General features: G+C 37.2%; 1 protein-coding gene across 2 annotated transcripts in view; it reads left to right on the top strand.

Moving 5' to 3' along the window:
• Positions 1 to 21,825, top strand: part of LOC134664046 (glutathione hydrolase 6-like) — a 51,047-nt gene extending 29,222 nt beyond the window's left edge. For both annotated transcript variants that reach the window (XM_063520614.1, XM_063520616.1), the window contains 5 exons: positions 19,056 to 19,192; positions 19,441 to 19,612; positions 20,383 to 20,493; positions 20,911 to 21,053; positions 21,363 to 21,825. In XM_063520614.1, coding sequence (XP_063376684.1) covers positions 19,056 to 19,192; positions 19,441 to 19,612; positions 20,383 to 20,493; positions 20,911 to 21,053; positions 21,363 to 21,658 — 859 coding nt within the window. In that variant the 3' untranslated portion in view covers positions 21,659 to 21,825. The remainder of the gene's footprint in view (positions 1 to 19,055; positions 19,193 to 19,440; positions 19,613 to 20,382; positions 20,494 to 20,910; positions 21,054 to 21,362) is intronic.
• Positions 21,826 to 22,165: the final 340 nt, after the last annotated feature.

The raw sequence follows: 22,165 nt of genomic DNA, 5'->3' as shown, positions 1-22,165 counted from the left end.
TAAAAGAAATCGCATAAATGATTAGATCTGTTAAAATAATTATACTCGATTTTTTTTTGGCATCTATGCCTTTGCAATTTTGTTTGTAACGTTGCAGGAGTTAAGATCTTAATATTAAAATAATAATCATATAATCATAATCATAATCTCACATTCATTGTTCTGTGTGGCCGAATAGTTTTAGAACCAAATTGAAAGTTTATTTTAATGCGGGTAGTTGATATTATGGCTTACCAACTGTTGTTGCTTACAAACCAGTTTAGGTCTGACCTCCGATCTTGTGTATTTTCTATTACATCGGTATCTAGTTAAATTGGTGATAAACAATATTTTGTGATCATGATGTTCCACGCCAAGTTAATTCTTATTGGATGGCATGCTTTTCTAGAACATGCATTGCTTGCAGAATACCCGCTTCATCACAAATTATCAGCTCAGCCATGATTAAACTAGTTGTGAGCGCAAGCGTGGTGAATTGACAACAATTTATACTGCGTATCTTTTCATGAAACGAATGTATCATGTTTAACGTATTAGCCTTATACTTATATGATCAATATTTTTACAACAACACAATATTCTTTACATATGTAAAGGAACTTAACACATCACCCATACAACCATTTCCAGTCGCCGTTACGACGCGGTGTAGACACATCTTGTGTCGACACCGTCTGTTTCGGTCACAATTCCAGTCGCAGAGTCGTCGCCGTGTCGACACAGTTACCAGAAATGGGGAAGGGTCGACACATGACACAAAGTGACATAAAGTGTGGTCGCCGTGTGCACACATTGTTTCGGGTTTGCGACTACTTTATGCCAAAATCATTCGTTCATTCGTTCATTTTGTTCCTGTCAAATGGAAACTGTCAGATGGAAAAATACTTAAATAAAAATAAGTGACATTAATACGCCATCTCTAAAACGGATTACAAGACGTAATTATATATTGTTTGCATTTATATTACAATAGGACTTAAATTATTATGGGGAATTAAACTGCTCGAGTGATTTGATAAACTAAGTGTAATATAATCAACGCGCCACCACATTGTTTTAGTTTAGCCGGAAATGAAATTGTTTACTTCTCAGTGCTTGTGTTCATAAATATATTATTTGATGCATTTTTAGTACTTCGATGCGTATACTATACTTAAATAACAGAAATAACGCTTTACATACTACGAAACTTGTTAATTATGATGTATAAATATGGTTTAAGGCTGAGAAATATTGCAGTCACAAAGTAGTCGCAAATGTTTCGACTTTGTGTCGACTCTGTGTAGACACATGACACGCGCTGTCAAAAGTAATAACAAAGTTATTGGATTTGCAAAATGGCTCCTTGTGTTCATTTGTTTTCAGATATTCTCAAAGTGTAAAAATGACGTGGTCAGAGATGGGACTTAATAGATTAACTGTTTATTCGACTAATTAATGGAATAAAAAAAGTTAATCCTCAAATTTTAATCACGATTAGTTTAGTCGACCTAACATAGATTGAAATTGAATTAATCTGAACATTAATCGAATAAATTATCGATTAAATCTCGGTTGGAAGTTGACAGGGGGCCATTTTTGTACGTAAAAATAATAGAAATGTCTTGCATGCAGATGGTAGCCAAACACTTTGTCATAAAAGTCGAGATGGGTGTCGATTTATAGGTTTTAGGGAGTGCCGATTTCGAAAATGATGACCATTTTGGAATCCAAAATGGCGGCCATGCACTGTGTCATAAAAGTCGTCATGGATGTCGTTTTATACGTTTTAGGGGGCCCCAATTTTGAAAATGATGACCATTTTGGAATCCAAAATGGCGGCCATGCACTATGCTATAAAAGTCGTCAGGGGTGTCGTTTTATAGGTTTTAGGAGGCGCAGATTTCAAAAATGATGACTATTTTGGATTCCAAGATGGCGGCCATGCACTATGTCATAAAAGTCGTCATGGGTGTCGTTTTATAGGTTTTAGGGGGCCCCGATTTAGAAAATGATGACCATTTTGAAATCCAAAATGGCGGCCATGCACTATGTAATAAAAGTCGTCATGGGTGTCGTTTTATAGGTTTTGGGGGGCCCCGATTTAGATAATGATGACCATTTTGAAATCCAAAATGGCGGCCATGCACTATGTCATAAAAGTCGTCATGGATGTCGTTTTATAGGTTTTGGGGGGCGCAGATTTAGAAAATGATGACCATTTTGCATTCCAAAATGGTGGCCATGCACTATGTCATAAAAGTCGTCATGGGTGTCGTTTTATAGGTTTTAGGGGGCGCAGATTTCGAAAACGTTGACCATTTTGGATTCCAAAATGGCGGCCATGCACTATGTTATAAAAGTCGTCATGGATGTCGTTTTATAGGTTTTAGGGGGCCCCGCTTTCGAAAATGATGACCATTTTGAAATCCAGAATGGCGGCCATGCACTATGTCATGAAAGTCGTCATGGGTGTCGTTTTATAGGTTTTGGGGGGCGCAGATTTCGAAAACGATAACCATTTTCGATTCCAAAATGGCGGCCATGCACTATGTCATAAAAGTCGTCATGGATGTCGTTTTATAGGTTTTAGGGGGCCCCGATTTAGAAAATGATGACCATTTTGAAATCCAAAATGGCGGCCATGCACTGTCATAAAAGTTGTCATGGGTGTCGTTTTATAGGTTTTGGGGGGCGCAGATTTAGAAAATGATGACCTCTTTGGATTCCAAAATGGTGGCCATGCACTGTCATAAAAGTCATCATGGGTGTCGTTTTATAGGTTTTAGGGGGCGCAGATTTCGAAAACGATGACCATTTTGGAATCCAAAATGGCGGCCACGCACTATGTCATAAAAGTTGTCATGGGTGTCGTTTTATAGGTTTTAGGGGGCCCTGATTTCGAAAATGATGACCATCTTGGAATCCAAAATGGCGGCCATGCAGTATGTCATTAAAGTCGTCATGGCTGTCGTTTTATAGGTTTTAGGGAGCGCAGATTAAAAAATAATAACTATTTTGGAATCCAAGATGGCGGCCATGCACTATGTTAAAAGTCGACATGGATGTCGTTTTGTTGGTCATGGTCATCATTTTCGAAATCTGCTCTTCCTAACACCTATAAATCAACATCTATGACGGCTTATATGACAAAGTGCACGGCAGACATCTTGGAATCCAAAATGGTCATCATTTTCGAATTCTGCACTCCCTAAAACCTATAAAACGATATCCATGACGACTTTTATGACAAAGTGCACGGTACACATCTTGGATTCCAAACTGGTCATCATTTTCGAAATCGGCACTTCCTAAAACCTATAAAACGATATTCTTGACGACTTTTATGACAAAATACGTAGCGGCCATCTTGGATTATAAAATGATCATCGTTTTCGAATTCTGCACTCCCTAAAACCTATAAATCGACATCCGTGACGACGCAAGTTATCTTTATTTTCAGATCTAACAAATTGCTACAGAATACAAAGGACAAAAAAAGAAGCGAGGAGGTAATGAAACAAGCAAAAATACAGATGATTCCTCGACGCAATAGGATGCTTCTTAAATTGTGTCCAGATTTTTTTGTCATAAAAGTTTTTATTTTTCACGTATTACTCTCACAAGTTCCGTGACATTTCGACCTTGTAATTTTTTAAGTAAATGTTTTTGTTTATCTGTGAGGATCTCACTAGAATAATATAATCAAGGTATGTTTATATTTGATGATTGAAATAGTAACGCAAAAAAAAATATATATTTGTGTCTTGTATTCCTGCCGAAGACTTTTATTTTTCCTTTTCCTTCTACACAAGTTTGGTCAAGTAATAAGAATTTAGGGCTCTCAATTTTATTTTGACTTCTACAACAGTAAAGCTACGAGGCCATGTTTGGTATCGTTTTTGTATAAATTCGCAGTACCAAATTTAGTTATGGTATCACATTGACACCATTCCAAAGTAAAAACATATAAACTTACTTTCTTTTAAACTCCTCTTCACGCTTAAACTGCTGAACAGTTTTAATTTAAATTTAGTACACATATATTTTGAGTCCCGAGACAGGACATAATAAGTTATCTCAAAAATCATCCTTCAAAGGTGTGAAATGAGGTGTAGGGAGGAATTCAGAATTGACTTCTTGAAGTTAATACTGTTTAAGTTTAGGTTTGAAGTCATGTTTTTTTTATCATTTTTAACTAAATTAAAGATGTAGACCATCCCAAATTTAATATAAATCGGTTCAGCGGTTATTGATTTCCCGTTCAAATTTCCACGCCACTTTTCACACCTTCAAAAGATGATTTTGGTTATAAGATCTATCCTATGTCCTGTTCCGGGACGCAAACTATTTCTATACCAAATTTCAACGAAATCGGTTCAGCGGTTAAGCGTCAAGAGGAGTTTAAAAAAAACCGACCAAGTGCGAGTCGGACTCGCGTATTAAGGGTTCCGTACATTAAGTCCGACTCGCGCTTGACTGCACATTTCGAATAGGTTTTCCTGTCATCTATAGGTAAAGAACTATTTTGTGTATTCAGACAGACAGACATACAGACGCCCGAGTGATCCTATAAAGATACCGTTTTTTGCTTTTGAGGTACGGAACCCTAAAAAGATTTTTTTAATTTTGTGGAATGGTTTCAATGTGATACCTTAAATGGATTCAGCAACCCAGATTTATACGAAAACGATACCATACACGGCCTAGCACCTTCACTGATGTAGATATATCAAGATAAAATTGAGAGCCCTAAACTATTCAACATATCGAAAAAATTGACTGAATAAACTTGTAACAAATTAAATTAACTTTCATTTTGTATAAGTGGCCATGTCGCTAAGATGCATAGTTTCCGAGATATAATCGAAAAACCGGAAAATGGGGCATTCAAAGCCCCCTCTCTTCCCCCCGCTCAAGGGCTACGGCCGGGGACTTTTGATATGTTCACCTCCTAACTTGTCCAAACCAAGTTACAGAGTCAAAAATTGTGTTCCGAGCATTTCCCTCTACAACTTTTTTGAGCATTCGTTGGCTTATTGCATTTCTTTAAAAACTTTTCTGTAAAAGGTTGACGGGTGTTGGGTGTTTATATGGTTTTGTTCGATTATTATCATTTGCATCGCCCATGATGACTTACTAGAATTACTTACGAGCACACGAGACACTAATAGTAGTTTGACAAACCTTGGTTTTCAAGAGGTATTTTATATTGACATTTGCTGTCACAAATTTGCTGTCAGATTTAGTCGCAAACCGCACGCAAAGTGCACACAAATGTGTCGACACCTTGTTACGGAAAAGTGTACACACGGCGACGACACTTTGTTTCGAAACAATTCTAGACACATTGTGTGGACTCTGTTACGACACATCTGACATTTAGTTACCACTTTGATGATTCTGCGACTGGAATGGTTATATGGGCACTTATACTATTGTGCAGAACGGGCGGTCTTATCGCTAAAAGATTGATATCTTCCAGACAAGCAAACCAGGCTATTATAATGGTATGTTTTGCGGATCCATATTTTCACTGGGCTTTAATCAGAATCATTGAGTTTATTTAAAAACTCGAATTTTACACTCACCTAGTTTGAAGGACTAGATCCACTCATATCATAAGATGTTAATTTGGAATTCCTTGCCTCGTCGTTGTTTGTTGTTACAATCGTAAGGAATTGTAACGGATTGGTTTCTTAGAAGTCGATATAATTTAGTTGTAATGTGCCTGGATGAAAATGCAGGAGGCAATTCAAATCAGATTACAATTTGATGTCATATGTACTCGTACAATGTACATACTACTCAAACTCAAAGGACCAGGAACATCATTGGAACTCAATCAGAATCACTCAGCCATTCCAATGGTACCAGCAAAGTGCCAAAAATGCCACTCGCTAGATTAAACAATAGTAACATACTCAATTGGCATGCATGATATTTCTGTTCTGAAAGATAAACGGGTAAAATGATTGTAAACGAATAAAAAACTGCCGAATTAATTTAAACAATATTCACTTACTTTACTTATGGATTGCGTATATCAGCGTTACATTAAGGTTCCAAAGACTTGTCTGTTGATGTAACAAAGTATAGTATCTCAATTTATTCCCAATTAACATTCCAATATAGATTGTTATCAGAGAGTCAGTAAATATCTACTTGGATAACGGTAAATGACAAAGGCAAAACTGTTTAGTATAAGTCACCACCAATACGTTTGCACTTGAGCAATACCCTAAGATATAGTGACTTCCTATTATTACTGAACCATTGATTCTTAGTGTGGAAAGTCCATAGATTAGTGATTAGATAAAGTAGTAGTAGTAATCACTTTATTGTACACAACACAGGTTTACAAAAATAAATTACAGTAATGGAAGTACAAAGGCGAACTTATCCCTATAAGGGATCTCTTCCAGCTAACCTTCGATAAAGATTAACGAAACTTCTGAATTGTGTATATATGTACATACGATGAGACGATGACCCAAACCTAAAGGGTTAAAAATGCTAAAATAAATTATTATTGAAAAGACTCCCAATAAAAGGCATACTTATTGAATGGCCTACTGGTTTCTATATTATCTGCTAACTGATTTAGATACTTCTAAGTACATACTTTACTTTTACTCGAACAGAAATAGATAAGGGAGTGGGAGATAATTTAATGAATAGCCATGCATAACTAATATGATTTTGTTAAATGAATTGGAATCAAGCAACACATATTAATTGATATCGCCTACCCAATCGAGATACTAAATACTAAAGTATACGACCCTACATATTCATAATAATTATAGAGACAGTAGTAAGACCATGGTGGATAGGTTTCTGAATAAGAGGAATTCTCAAGTATTCGGTTATTTAAAAAAAATGTAATAAAGTATTTTTAACAATGATAGTAGTCATTATCCCACTCAGTGCAAGTAGTTATAAAATTAAATGATGGTATAATGACAAAGACATGTGGCGAACCTTTTTCAGTTGCTTACCTCCGCCTGCGAAGCAGGCCGCTAAGTCAACACAAGAGCATTTGTTACAGAGTATATTACCTATGTATAGGTAACGAAAAGGAATAGCAGGTATTCGCTGCGTGCAAAGCAAGTGGTGGGGGGAGCCGAAACAAACTCAGCGCTTGATGTGGCTAAATATGACAAGTTTGCAAGCAAGTGTTTCTGTCAATTCACATACTTTTCAGTTATTTTGTTCACGTTTCTTTTGCCTTAAAAATCATATTTACAATAAAAATGGGCCACGATAGATGTTGTGTGGTAAACTGTAATAATACTAGACGGTCTAGACGAAACATTAATAATAAATAATAATTTTATAAATTTCAACACTAGGCTAGAAATTAGCTTTTTATATCATATCATATAGTATCTATTCCAGGCTCAACAGCGTATTGGCTAAATATCTTATTTCGTCTGTCAACACAGCTTTTGCTTAGATGTTAATAAAATAGTATAGATAATACAGTGTGTACCAACATTCGGTGATTGTAATATTATGTAGTTATAATGCCTGTATTGCCTGTTATTGAAAACTGCAAAGGCTTACCTTTGGAACGTATATAGTTGTCTGTCGTCTATCACAGCAGACATTGTGATGCGAGTGAACATTATTTTTAACACAAAATGTGTTGATTTAAACCTGTGAAGAAGGAAGGAAAGGGTGATAGGTAACTTCAATTAAGTATTAAACTTTTTATGTTATAGTAAAAGGAAGAGATTAATCATGAGCCAAGTAATTATTGGTGTAGTTATGATCGTGGCATCAACTGTTAGCTTGATTATCAGATTTAATCAGAATATTGAGATATAAAATGCAGGCTGCAGCTACACAAGAATCAGAATCACAATTAAAATCAGATGTCATATAATGAAGTACAATAGGTATCTGTCTTCATTAATTTTAATATTGCTGTGAAATATCGGAGTGTTAAGGAAATGGTATTTGTTTTATGTACGACTACTACAGGAGCAATAGTCACAAGACAGTTATCAGCCTTATTCGTTGCACTATCCTCTTGAGTCACAGTGTACAGTTGGACACCTGTCCTGTGTGGTTCTTCACCAGTGCTCACCATCAGTACCTAGATATGCTAGCCTGTAATGTGGCTTTGTCTTTAATATTTTTCTGTTCGCCCACCGTGTGGCCATACGTTCATCCCTATCCCTACGCTTCCTTGCCATGTGGCCAGTGATTATGAGCTTCTCCAGACTATAGGGTCCTCTTCTGCCTCGATAGCAGAAGAAAGTACGTGCGCGATGAGTACAAATAGTGGATAACCTCGGTTTCATGTTGGGTTCGTCGAGACTTGATGCAATTTCACCTACTGCGTTCAAGCATTCTTCGCCAGTACCACATCTCAAATGCATCTGTCATATGGTGGGTTTCAGTTTAATAGTCTAGGTTTGGACATGTACAGAAAGTTCGAGAAAACAAGGCGTCCGCATTAGTGTGATCTTTATTGTATGTTCTCCCATATGCATACCCTGGCTAGTCGTTTCACCGTACCTTTGGTCACCTGAACTCTTATGACCACCCTTTGGTCGAAAACGCCATCGTCGCTTATTTAAGATCCCAAGTAAACCAACAACTTGCCTCTAGATCGTGCAATTCATTAGTACTCTTCATTTTAACAGGAATATCGACATACATCAACTCCGTCTTATTTCTTTTGATCCTAGGGTATGAATCTGGTCTGGAAGGATGAAGTTAAGGACTCATATCTGACATGCTCAATTTTAGAAGCAAAACCGCAAGTTACTTTCCACAGGCACTTAATCTAATTATAGTCATGTCATTTGCTTAACTGAGGTTATTGATACGTTGGCTACCAAGTCTACCAACTCAGACACCACCCTCACAGCCTTCATTGGAAGGCTTGAGTCATTATGTATTCACCGATGTTAGTGAACAGTTGCACTCCTTGATCAACTTTAAAAAGATAACTCGACGTGTTATCCCCATTTCTCTCATAACCCTGACATTTTACTCCAGTTAAGGAAATCAAGTCTTTGCGAAAGCCTTTAAAGAGTATACAGACAGACACCGCGCCCACTGTAATTTCTATTAATTGCCACATTGAGTATTTGCTACTGAGTGAGTACTCTTCTATGTCTCTCATGGTTCTCAAAGCTGTGAAGTGGAAATTCGTGAATAAAGGAAACAGAGAGGGTCAATTTGATAGACAACAGTGAAAATACCGTAATACGGGAAGCTGGCGATTATTACACTTGAAGATCTGATCAGTTACATCAATTCAAGAATAGTTGTAAAGTTGTAATGAATCGGTACCTCGGTACAGCTTGCTTTGCTGTTTCTACAATCGTTAGCATGACTGATATATATGTACAACACGGGAAAGTAAATGTAACGCAGTAAGAAAGAATTGTTGACAGGTTTTGTAACTAATCAAGATGAAAATAAAGTGCTTAGTTTATATTATTTGAGTGTACGTATAGCTCAGGTTAAATCCATAGATGGCTTTCAGACCTAATAGAGAGGCTGACACGACTGTCCCAACTTATTTAAACTAGATTATTTCACGCCAGCATCAGAAAATGATAATTAAAAACTGCAGTAATTTTTGGCACAATATCCATTTGATAAATCAGAACGAACTGCAAGAAAATGTGTCTTGACTCGAAATAAGTGCCTAATTTGAGCTTAGCTTAAGAAAAAAAAAATGTTCTCTCGAGTTGTAGATAAAGTTCTTTTTTACATTTTGATTTGTCATTAAATGAGAATAGCGTAATTTTTCCTTGGCTGGGGAGGGCTGCCGGACATGAAGTAGATACACGTAGGGATGGATATGTCAGCAGTGTAGGTTTAATGAATAAGCAGGTAGATTAAAATACTTCACATAGTAGATTACTGCCAGTAGTATTAAGTAAAGAGAAGTGGGACCTTAGGTTACATACACACGTCACGTTCGGATAAGACGGTTGCTTTTGTCTGTGTAATAACTATCGTTCGATCGCGCGGTCGCCGCGGTGTTTAATAAAGTTACAGTTGTTTAATTACGCAAATTATGCTGGACATTATGTATACGTCTGCTGTAGTAGAAGTTGTGACCCTTGAAGTAGTGAAACAAGTTATTAACGATATCACAAGAGCAAAGCAGTATATAACATCACATATGGTAGTCATAGATAAAATATAACGTGAATGGAGTTCTCACTGTCTAACAACACCGATGTTTGGTATGAAATCGGTGTTGCCACGTTGTAATTAAGGACTGCTTGGAGCAATTTGGAACTGAACGCGCGAGATTATGAGAAATACAATAGTAATAGTCATAGGTAGACAGAGAGATCAGTAACGGACCAGAGATGACAAATCGCAGCCGTGATCCTACTCAGCTCAGCTCAGACATCGTGCTTACGATGTCTGATGATCCGATGGCTTAGTCGCTCACACCAATCTCAGGATCCTGCTTTCAGTCTCAGATCAGAGATCAGTTAGTTTAGCACAGATATCAATTAATCATATAATTATCATATCAAAGATCATATTATTAATCAGTTCAGCACAAACATTGATGAATGCTCAGACCAATCTCAGGATCAAATTATTAATCAGCTCAGCACAAACATTGATGAATGCTCAGACCAGTCTCAGGATCTTGTTCTTTATCAGCTCAGCACAAATACAGATGAACAATCGGATCAGTCTCAGAAACGGTGTACCTCAGCACATATCTATAACATCATCAGAAATTGTACGAAATCTCAGGTCATGCCGATTCACAGCGCCAAAGCCTAGAGAGGCATTCAGAGGATGAAAATCTCAAATACATTATTATTCACATTAGTGTTCTTATCATCTAATTGTTGATTTATTTACATGTTTGCCTATGAACATCTAATTCCAATTAAAAGAGTAGCTTCTTCCTGCGGGGCGGGAGTGTCGCGAACATATCGCGAACCGGCTAATAGCTGCCAGCGTCATGGGGTAGATGGCGCTCGCAGTCACGTTTAAGTTAAAATAACCGCTTCTAGGTTATGGTGATTTTTTGGGGAGACAAGAGGGTAGACGCCGAACGATAGGGATAAGAGGAGGTTATGTGCGAACAAATCTACGGAGGGAGAATTTTGCTTTTGGATCAATTCAACGAGTTTCTTATGGTGTTATTATATTAATGATGTGTCTCTTGTAAATTGTGAACAGCGTATATCAGTAATCAGAGTGAACAGTGATCCGAGGGAATTGTTGATGGCTAATATGAACTTATGGTAAACTAGTGTGAGGAATGGGGTCGCTATAAGGGGAGGTTTGGAGGCGACTACGAAGTTCAGGAAACCAGGTGGATAATCAGGTGAATCTAATTTTATATGCAGGTAATAAAGTAGGACACCAGCAATGAGTGAATCGTCATCTCACTAACGTCCAGGCCTCATATAGGTATGTCGTATGATTACATATCGTTGACCAATCTCAGTAAAGGCATCATCTCATTCGATAGGTTAACAACCTGTGGTGAGCTTGACGACAATAGTTTAAGATTGTTGAAAATTTTATGTTCACCTTCGTAAGGATCACTGGTTAAAAAAGCATAATAACAAACTGTGGTTGTAATATTTTGTGTTATATGTACCTAATATACCTAAGCATTACATTACGCAAAAGTACCTACCTATATTAAGCTAGATAGGTACTATAGGTAGCCTCAGTAGCCTGCAGATATTGTACCTACCTACATCCATACAGTTTTACTTTATAAAAGTTTACCTACTTTTTATACTGTCGGATTTTATATGTTTTGGTATTTTACTAGTGACCCAGACAGGCTTAATTAGTTATGAGTTAGATAACATTTTATTTTGAATTCACCAAGGACGTTATAAACAGGTCAAAATATAAACGCAAAATTTATAGAATAAATTTAAGATAAGACACAAATGACACAATAAAGAGCGTAAGGAAACGACCTTCGAAAACGAGATCTAAAGTAAAAGTTAATTAAAAACAACATTTCGTGTTCAAAGGAAAGATTACAGACCGGAATTCTGGCAGCTAATTTTGTTAACATTCCCTTGCCGCCATTTAGACTGTTAATAATGTACCTCGACTTTAAATATGTAAATTGTCCCTGCTTTCTGTATTAAAAGTCGTTATTGATGTAAGAATATTACATAGAAATCCATAAAGTTTTTGACATCATTAATATCATTATTTTGGAAGCGCCGTAAAACTATGCGATTGACAATGTGCATGACTACCTATAATGTACTTTGACGGTTGACGTATAAATCTCAGCCTAAATTAGTTCAAATTTTTGACTCATTTGTCATAATAAAATTAATAATTTGTACAAGTAAAAAAAACGTTACTTCTATTGTCGCTTTATTTACTTTGTGACACCGATTGGCACACTATAGACTAGTATAGACTAATAGGTAATATTATGTCATTTCAACTTTCTATTACATAATCCATAACCTGTTAACCGACTGACATCATCACTTTTTTTTAACCAAATCGGCCGTATACCAAAAATGTGGACTGCCTTTAAAATATTTTCTCGGCGACAGTTTTACGACCTTGCCGAACATAAATGTATATTATTATAATTTGCAACAGTAACACTCTGAACTGACCATCCATAACCCTTATGTCGTTCCAATAAGGTTTACAATCGGTTAACAATAACTTGTTTACCACAGATCATCTCCGCGAACTGCACGTGTTTGTACTCTATCGGGTTTACCCCGTGTCATAATTCTGTGTTATTAGTTTATTAGATGTCGAAGCATAACAATGATGCACTGATTCATGCAAAAATCACCGGGCCGGTAAACTACTGTATTGATGCTATGATAGGTACGCAACCGTTTTCCGACTGACATCAGGAAAAATATGAAAACTATTCATGTTAGTAATGCTAATGAAAAACGAAAAACCATGCTAGAAAATAATGAGGACAGACATGAGAATATGATTGGCAGTGGTATTTATAATTGGAGTGGTCTATCGGAATTTATTCTTCTTCTTCTTCAACGTGCCATATCCTAACGGATGTCGGCGATCACCATGCGAAAGTCCTCTCTATGTTTCGCCACTCTGCCCAGAGTGGTAGCGTCCGTAATACCGGTCCAACTCCTTATATTATTGCACCATGATGTTCTGGGTCTTCCTCTACCTCTTTTTCCATCAATTTTTCCCTCAATAATAGTTTTTAGTAACGCATATTTGGTGTTCCTAATCGGAATTTATAATTGGAGTTAAAAAAAACGTGACAAATGAGTTCATAAGATACTAGGGTGATACCATTAAGATGCCAAATGAATTCCTCGCTAGTTTTCAATAACGAATATAAAACCAGTCTGCTATCCGAACAGAACATAACAGCCGCGAAAACCGTTGGAAAACGCATACAATCATTTACCGTATTCTCGCACACTAAATTCCAAATTCAAACTGGTTTCCTAATGGCTGTTACGGCTTTTATGCGTGGGAACAATTTGTTTGCGAAATTTAATAATGATAACAATTAGTCTGCCTCCTTGGCAGTTTCGTAATTAAACATAGCATTGAATATAAATAAACGTCTACCTACAATAACAAAACTATAAAAATGTTACTTACCTCAGTTTTTTGGCGTTTTTGTATAAAATACTTCACGCATAGAATCAGTGAGGTAATCTATAGGCACATGACTCACAGTGCATTCTGCTAGAGTCAGACCGTGAAAAGTCTGCAGCGATTTTGATAGCCCACGCATAGGGTTTGCAATCCGGATCCGAAATGTATGAAATTATCCGGATCTGGATCCGGATCCGCGGATATTCCCATACATTTCGGATCCGTCGTGCAAACCCTACCCACGCATATTACGCAGTGCAAGTGTCAATTTAAACGTCAAACTTCCATAAAATTATGACGTATAAATTTAATAACACTTACACTGTGTGGGCTATCAAATCCGCTGAAGACTTTTCTTGGTGCGACTCTATTGGTCCGAGAGAGATGCGTTTCAAATTATGTCACAATATTCATAATTCACAATTAGAGCGTGTTCACATTGTCCGATCCAATATCGGATAGAACCAAATCACAATACAAAAACAAAATGTACTTTATATGTTTATTTATTCATTTAAGAAATCTGTATTACTAATAAAAAACGAGAGAATCTGTATTAGTAACGTTAAGAGGGAAGGGAACGGCCGATTCTCTATACAAACGTACTTATAGTGCCTATTTTCCTCTCTGGGTATCATTATGTATATTTCTTTATGGATAATATACTTAAAACATATTGTCTCTGGATATTGCCATTGTGATTTTTGAAGTGAAAACTTATTTAGCGGCGCTGAGCACTTTTTGAGGTGGGGAAAAAATGATAAACTCGATACAGCGTAACGTAACGCTGACGTCATGTGTCACGGACAATGTTATTCACCAAAGAACTTTAGTCATAACGTATCATAATCAGGTCAATTATTTAAAACTGGACTTTTATATTAAGCAATAAAGCTCAATGTTCTAATCTTGTACGGACTGATATATACGAGGATCTCACAGTTACATTCTAACTTTATATCACTCAAATATAATTCAATAAAGCTACATCTTGATAAAATCGCTAATAAAAGTGAACTCTAGTACTGGTGAATAAAACTCAAAATATCATGACCAAATATATTTAGATGCGAGGTCTGTAAGGGAACTTTACAATTTCTATTCGAATTTTAAACAATTAACGCTACAAATTTAAGCTCACTGGCCAGCAATTTCGGAACTAAAGTTTTTCAATAGAAAGGAGGATGGGTCAATTAAACATAACGCTGCAGACATTTTGGACTAGTCATTGAGTTTTCACTTCTGTCGGCACTCCCGGAGTGCAACCCGTTGTTTTTTTTTACATAATTGATATTAACCATCTATGTCACTTCATTTGACTTTTTTATACATATTTAGCGAGCGTGTATTTCCATAAATTTTTTTAAGTTTTCCTAATAATTATTTAAATCCGAAAAAAATCAAACGAAAATCAAACATAGCTGTGGTTGACATACTTCTGTGTCAATATATCTTTAATAATGTTAATATCTAGAGAGAAAAATGAGGCCTACATTTGTATGAAAAGGCGATTTCGTGCAGACATTTACTTTCCTCTTAATGCAAAGAAAGCGAAGGCGGTCAAAGGTTGCTGTCTTTCTTGTAGGGGCCATCCGATATTCGATATCGGATTGGCACTTCCAATAATTTTCAGCCATGTCGAGCCGCCGTCAGCTGTCAGACGACGATTTTTTATGTTTGTGTGTAGGTACATCCCGCGGCCCGACTACGCGGAAGTTAGATCCGAAATCCGATATCGGATTGGACAACGTGAAAACGAGAAAGAATTATAAGATTTACATAACGTCATCGTGACATCAGATAAAGTCATTATGACTTTAAATTGTAGAATCTTGTTTGTAGAAACTTTTAAATCCAGAGTTCCTCTAATTTGAGGGTCAAAATAGTCGAATTTAAACTGTCGTGAGACATACTAAGATTAAACTAATTTTACAGTTTAAAGTCGCGATTCATTCCATATATCGATGATATTTTATTGATGAATGTTTGTACCACTTTTTGCCATTTGCGCAAAATTTGCCAAGATAAGCCGTGGCCGTCCAAGAGCAGGTGAAAAAAGCTTAAATAGTCTAAAAGTCCCACAGAGTAGGTAGGTATTTTCTATTTTTTTATCAGGTGGGTTTCATGCAGCCGGCCACCGAGCTACAACCATCTCATTCCACAATAATATGTCCAGTCGGTTAGCATATATATTTGTAGTATTCTTAGATAATGTGGCGACTCATTTATTTTTACATTCGTAGATAATTTTTGCTACTCGCTGTAGCTATTCTTACAAACCATCAATTTTTACACGCTCATAACTGTCGAGCGTACCTATTATCTAGACACGCCAACGTTTCCAGCCAAGTTCAAAGAAAAATAACTGGTGACGCTGCAACCGTGTGTAATCACACGAACCATTACGAGCTACTTTCAACCCTTTCACCACTTGAAACCCATCTTGAATACAAAATTTCTTAAACGTAGCTCAATCAGTTATTGATAAATTAACGTTTAAAAACAGGCATTTTTGTGACTCATAGATCAAAAACCTCACCCACTTCTAGATGACCTAGAAACTTGAAATTTGGCATGAAGGTAGACTTTTAGGTGTTTACAAAGGAATAAAACTGAAAACTGATGGAAATAATCATATATGTATTGATAATTATTACATTAATATACATTGACTTATAGCTGAAAAACCTAACCAACTTCAGAAACATGATATTTGGCATGGCGATAGACTATTAGGTACTACTATCCTTTATAATTTCAGGATTTTCTACACAGCACAGAACTTGGCGCCCATATAGATCTTAATTCTTTTGTCGGCGAGTCACCAACGACACATATTCTTAATATTGAACTCGGCTCTCATTTTACATTTATGTTGTTGGGATAATATTATCTCAGGATATAAATGTTCGTGTGAATGGCCGCTTGTACGTAAATCTAGCGATTTGGTAGTCTGTACGGGAAGAGTCATGGAATGTTTTAGTTCCCATACATTTCACAGTTTCTTTTCCGCACAGACTCTATATATGCAGAAATAACTAACGATGTTGCCTACTCAAGCTGATTTTGTAATGTTTCTGTTTTTTAACCTTCTCCAAAAAGGAGGACAACAGACGCGTTATCATGGTATCAAAATTAATTGTGTGCGTAACATCTAATGGCGTTCTTGTCTAGACTTCTAACAAGCCTTTGTTAAACTTTTGTCTTTATTCGCCATTTTTACATTGTGTGTTAGAAAGAGATAAAATTTAACAGAGGTTTGCTAAGTTTTATGAATAAAGGGCTGCAGCAAAATTGTCAAATCTTCGACATTTTCTCGAAGAGTTGAATTGACAATTTCGTTATTCGTAAAAGCAAGAGCATAGTTATTATTACTATTTATATTAGGATTAGCATCATTTTTAATAATTTTTATATAGACTTGTGTCTGAAATAAAGTGGTTTTTTTTTTATATTACTTCATTTCCTTCGTCTTACTTGGTCTTACACTATTGTCAGAGATAGGTTATTTTCAATCTTAGTTGCGCTTTTCCAAGACTTGCGAGATATGTGAAAGCATAGAACAGACAATGACAGAGTGTGAAAGCGTCGTCACCATCCTCAAATTCCTATGAAAATATGACGTTTATAGTGAGACTGTTACACCGTACCACTGATTCTTAATTCACTGCTATCAATATCACCAATTTTAATTAAATTAAATCATCTTCTTCTTCCTCGCGTTATCTCGGCATTTTGCCACCGCTCATGGGACCCTGGGGTCCGCTTGACAACTAATCCCATGATTTGACGTAGGCACTAGTGTTTACGAAAGCGACTGCCATCTGACCTTTCCAACCCAGAGGGGAAACTAGGCCTTATTGGGATTAGTCCGGCTTCCTCACGATGTTTTCCTTGACCGAAAAGCAACTGGTAAATAAATATCAAATCATATTTCATACATAAGTTCCAAAAAACTCATTGATACGAGCCGGGGTTTGAACCCGCGACCTCCGCATTGAAAGTCGCATGCTCTTACCGCTAGGCTATCAGTGCTTTTTTTATTTAAATTAGACCATAACGATGCGAAAAGATAGTCTTTGGGTGAATGCCAACTGGCGCCGTTCAGTCGGCACTTGATACAAAAGCGTTAGTTTACCATTTTTTATCGTTGTCCGATTGTCAGTTGCTAAATATACTCGCTTGTCTTCTAAATGGGCTAAATCTGGGGGCCAATTTTTTTATGTCGAGCACTTGATTTCATGATTCTTTTCAATATATTTCCACTACTTAGGCAATTAAATTCTACTAATAGAATTGAAAAGAGTGGTCAATTCCACTAGATTCCCATATCTAGGTATGGCTAATATTTCAAAGTTATCAATTCGCCGTTTTCCACAGACTTTCGACGAAATCGAGCGCTCTAAATCCAAAACTCGGCTCCTGATCTAATAAGAAAACCGCGGGTTCGGTCGGGAACTGAGGAAGCGGTATTACTTATGAAGCATAAGATTTGAATACCGGAATTCCGAAATAAGTACCGAAATATCGTACCGATTCTTACGATATACCTAATACCGGAATCGTAGAATTGTAAAAATTCCGGTATTGGATTCCTTTTTTAGTTTTGTTTTATTAAAAAGCATGAAAATTAAGACAAAAACTGCGACAGTTGTGAACATGTGTCACTAGAAAATTTTGGAAAACTTTTACTTTCGAGAAGTCTTAGATTAATATGGATCTATAGTCGCACCAATAAAAGTCTGCAGCGGATTTGATAGCCCACGCAGTGTAAGTGTTATGTATACGTCATAATTTCATAGAAGTTTGACGTTTAAAATGACACTTGCACTGCGTGGCCTATCAAAATCGCTGCAGACTTTTTACGGTCTGACTATATTTATATTTAATTGACTTTTAAACCAAAAGTTTGGCAACATTCATGTCATCATGAATGTTGTTTTGTCTGGACCATATGATGTTGGACCGTGAGTTATCTTAGTCCATTCAGTAAGTAAACATTGTAAACATGGACGCTGGGAGCGAATATATGTAATATTAGTGTCACCACTTACAACAAATAAAACTCCCAGAAGATGGACAGATCTCATAAACTCCACAACAAATTGACAGGTAATTCATTGAATCTCTTCCCACGCTTCGAAAATGGAACTGGGACACTTCGTGACCAACTATACATGCATATTATGCCTGTTATCAGACATAAGCATATATATATTCGGGATACTTAAAATGAAAAGTTCCTCAACTTCATAAGATACAAAAAATCCAAACTAACACAAAAGAGTAGCATCACTCAATCATCATTACAGTCTTTCCTTGTTTTCACTACACAAATATTATCTGCAAAAGATCACTCTTAAGCGATAAGAGTCTACAATAAAAATTGTGTTGTTAACAATATCGAGCATATTATGCACAGCTTTTATGCTATTTTTAGACATGCAATAAGAATACTGTATTGTTGTCAACAGAGGTGGTTACAGTGTGTCAAGAGGTTTGGCGATGGCGGCGAGCGGCGCCGGACGCGCCGGTTGGCTCGTGAACGGCGTGCGCGCCGACCCCGCCTACGCCGACTATCTTGAGACGCTGCAGCGCAACACTAGTGCAGGTACAAGAATAACAAACAGGAGGTCAAGTGTAGATTTAAATGTTTAACTAGATTTGTTATTAATAATACAAAGTTTATACGAATCAGAGTGCATCTAGTGCACACTGCGCATATCTATGTATAAGTGCCTAACGATGCTTTATGTTACGGCGCACTTAATGGATTTCTTATTAGTAAATTCGTGCGCAATTTGTTTGTACTATATTAGTCATCAATAAATATATATTTACAAATCAAAATATATACAGAGCTAACGGCAATGTGGTCAAAAGACGCAAACGCGGTGCGGTTTTCGTCGGCGCTAGCGAATCCAGCTGGCGGCTGGAGATTTTTCGTCGGCGGCGTTGGCGCTGCGTCTGCGGCGAGGGCAATCGTTGCGGCGATCGAGACACCCTTCGACGTTGATGAGGCTGAACGCAGGTTGGTGACACTTGCCTTTTTGTCTCAACTCTCAAGTCTATGTCGCAAGGAACATTTTAGGGCCATTTCAATCAACCACGATTGACGGGCTGATCACCGGCACTTACAAGTGAAGTGCAAAACTTGACATATTGTAATGAAATTAAGCTAACGTTTTAACTATGGCAATTGGTTTGGTGAAACCGACCCTTGTCTAGTTTCCACTAAGCATTTTTCACACTGAAATGAGGAGATCCGTAGACGAACTAAAGTCACCAACATAGCCCACCGGATTAGCAAGCTGAAGTGGCAATGGGCAGGCCATATTGCACACAGAGAAGATGGTCGATGGGGTCGAAAAGTGCTCGAGTGGAGACCACGGACTAGCAAGCGCAGCGTAGGACGTCGACCCACAAGATGGACAGACGACCTTATTAAAGTCGCCGGAAGACGCTGGATGCGGGTCGCTTCCAACCGGCACGTAAGGAGGTCCAAGGGGGCGGCCTATGTTCAGCAGTGGACGTCTTATGGCTGAGATGATGATGATGATGATTTTTCACACGTGTATTTCGGGTCAATGATAAAATGTATTTATAATAAAATGCGTAAGATCAACAATGTAGGTACTATAACGTAGCGTAACGTTTTACAACAAAGGCATTATATAGCGTAGGTATTCTTATTTATCCCATCGTTAACAAAAATCAAATTTACAACAATGTAATCGTTTATCCGTTGGTTAGGTTAGTTTGATTTGTTGTTTGATTGATTGAAAACGCAAATGTATACAGGGTAGTTGCTGCTCTTGTGAATGAAGCGTACGAAGAAAAATCGCCGGCCGGCGGCGTGGCGACCGGGCTGGCTGTGGTAGATCCCGTTGACACCTACATTGCACTTGTCACGTACGTATTTACTTGAATGTTATTTGAACCTTTGTGTTTTGAACCTGTAAAATTGCTTATCAATTATTTCTGTTAACCTATCAAATTATGTAAACATAAAAAAAATTGACAAAAGTTTTGACTTCCGCCCACTGCCCACCAGAAATGAAAGACTATGGAAAAATAAATTCAGAAATTCAGAAATTTTATTTGCTAAAAACATGGTCATCTACGGTGGTATGGTGATAATCTTTTGAAAGTTGCAAACATTGTCATTTTTACTTTAAAGTTACCATACTGTATCCAATGCACATGTAACCTTCATTATAAATAGGTATTCCTATAATGTTCAACCATGCTTTCCACAGCGTGGTCGCTAATCTACTAACTGTATTTATAACCTAATCCCACCTTTAATATATTGTTCTGTGAATATAGAGGGCTATCGGTGCCGTTCGGCTCATTACCACCCTGGAGCGTGAATGGCACGGGCGGCGAGGGCAGTGCTGCCAACGCTCGAGATTCGCCCGCTGCACCGATTGATCTTACACCTGCCATTTTACTCAACGAAAACGTCTGTGGTTAGTTTGCCGTAGTGTAATAGTAGAAAGTAGATTCGAATAGATCATTTTAAACAACAAGTGGTCACTCTCGTCTGTGAACTATAATTGTCAGCTTGAGTAGGTAAGAAACAATATCACACAGATACAAAAGAAGAATACCTAGCTGTTCAGTTTAGCTGCTATGTAAGCCCTTAATACTAAAACAGTTAAATGTATCTATGCTATTTAACCCGAGGAATGCAACTTTAATTATCAACATTGACTAATTATCGCATAAATATGTAGAAACTACGCTAACCTTATCATAATGTGTTGTCACGTACGCAGGTACTCGCTACGTCCTTGGGGCTGAATCAACAAGCGCACTAGTGCAAGCAGCTGCCTCGCTAGCAACAAGCGGAGGCGACGAGCTTGGGCCAGCGATAGAACGCGCCCGCGTCGGCGTGTTACCAGGCGGCGTGCTGGCATTAGAATCGGCGGCGCCGCCTTCGCTCCAGCCTCTAGTCGGCGCGACGGTGAATGCTTCTCTTCCCTATGCTGCAGTTAATGTAGTACAGCAGAGGGGCGATGCGCTCGCTAGCCATGCCGACAGTCGCAGCGGTGGGCTTTCTTCGCGTTTCTAACATTACACATGGCTAACATATTTGTAAACAATAAAGTATTGTAGATTTGTAAAATTAAGTTTCCAAATGAAAGGTTGCCTCAATCGCTGTAAATGTATATGCGTCTGTAACAATTTTTATGTCATTTTATAAATGGGTTTCAAATTTATTTCTTTAAATAATGTTGTCCAGTATTATTTGAAATATTATTCTTACTGCACCAGTGCGGACTTCAGAAATTTTCTGTATTGCCTTAAGGCATCATATCAGCTATTTGTGAATATTTATTTTTATTGTGCATTAAAATTAAATAAAAATAATAATAAATAAAGTGATAAGCATTTTGAATACCATTGGTCCGGCAGCTTGTTATATGGTATGAAGACTTTTAAGCATAATACTCATAAAAACTTTATATTATTTTTATGAACCGCATTTATATTGTTAACTACTTAAAATAAATATATTTATTTCGTTATCGTATGTTACTGTTCAATAAAAACGTTGCTTTAATTAAAACATGTTGTT

The sequence above is a fragment of the Cydia fagiglandana genome, chromosome 4 (genome assembly GCF_963556715.1).
Source record: "Cydia fagiglandana chromosome 4, ilCydFagi1.1, whole genome shotgun sequence".
Classification (NCBI taxonomy): domain Eukaryota; kingdom Metazoa; phylum Arthropoda; class Insecta; order Lepidoptera; family Tortricidae; genus Cydia; species Cydia fagiglandana.
Note: the sequence above shows the minus strand (reverse complement) of the source record. Positions and strands in the feature narration are given on the sequence as shown.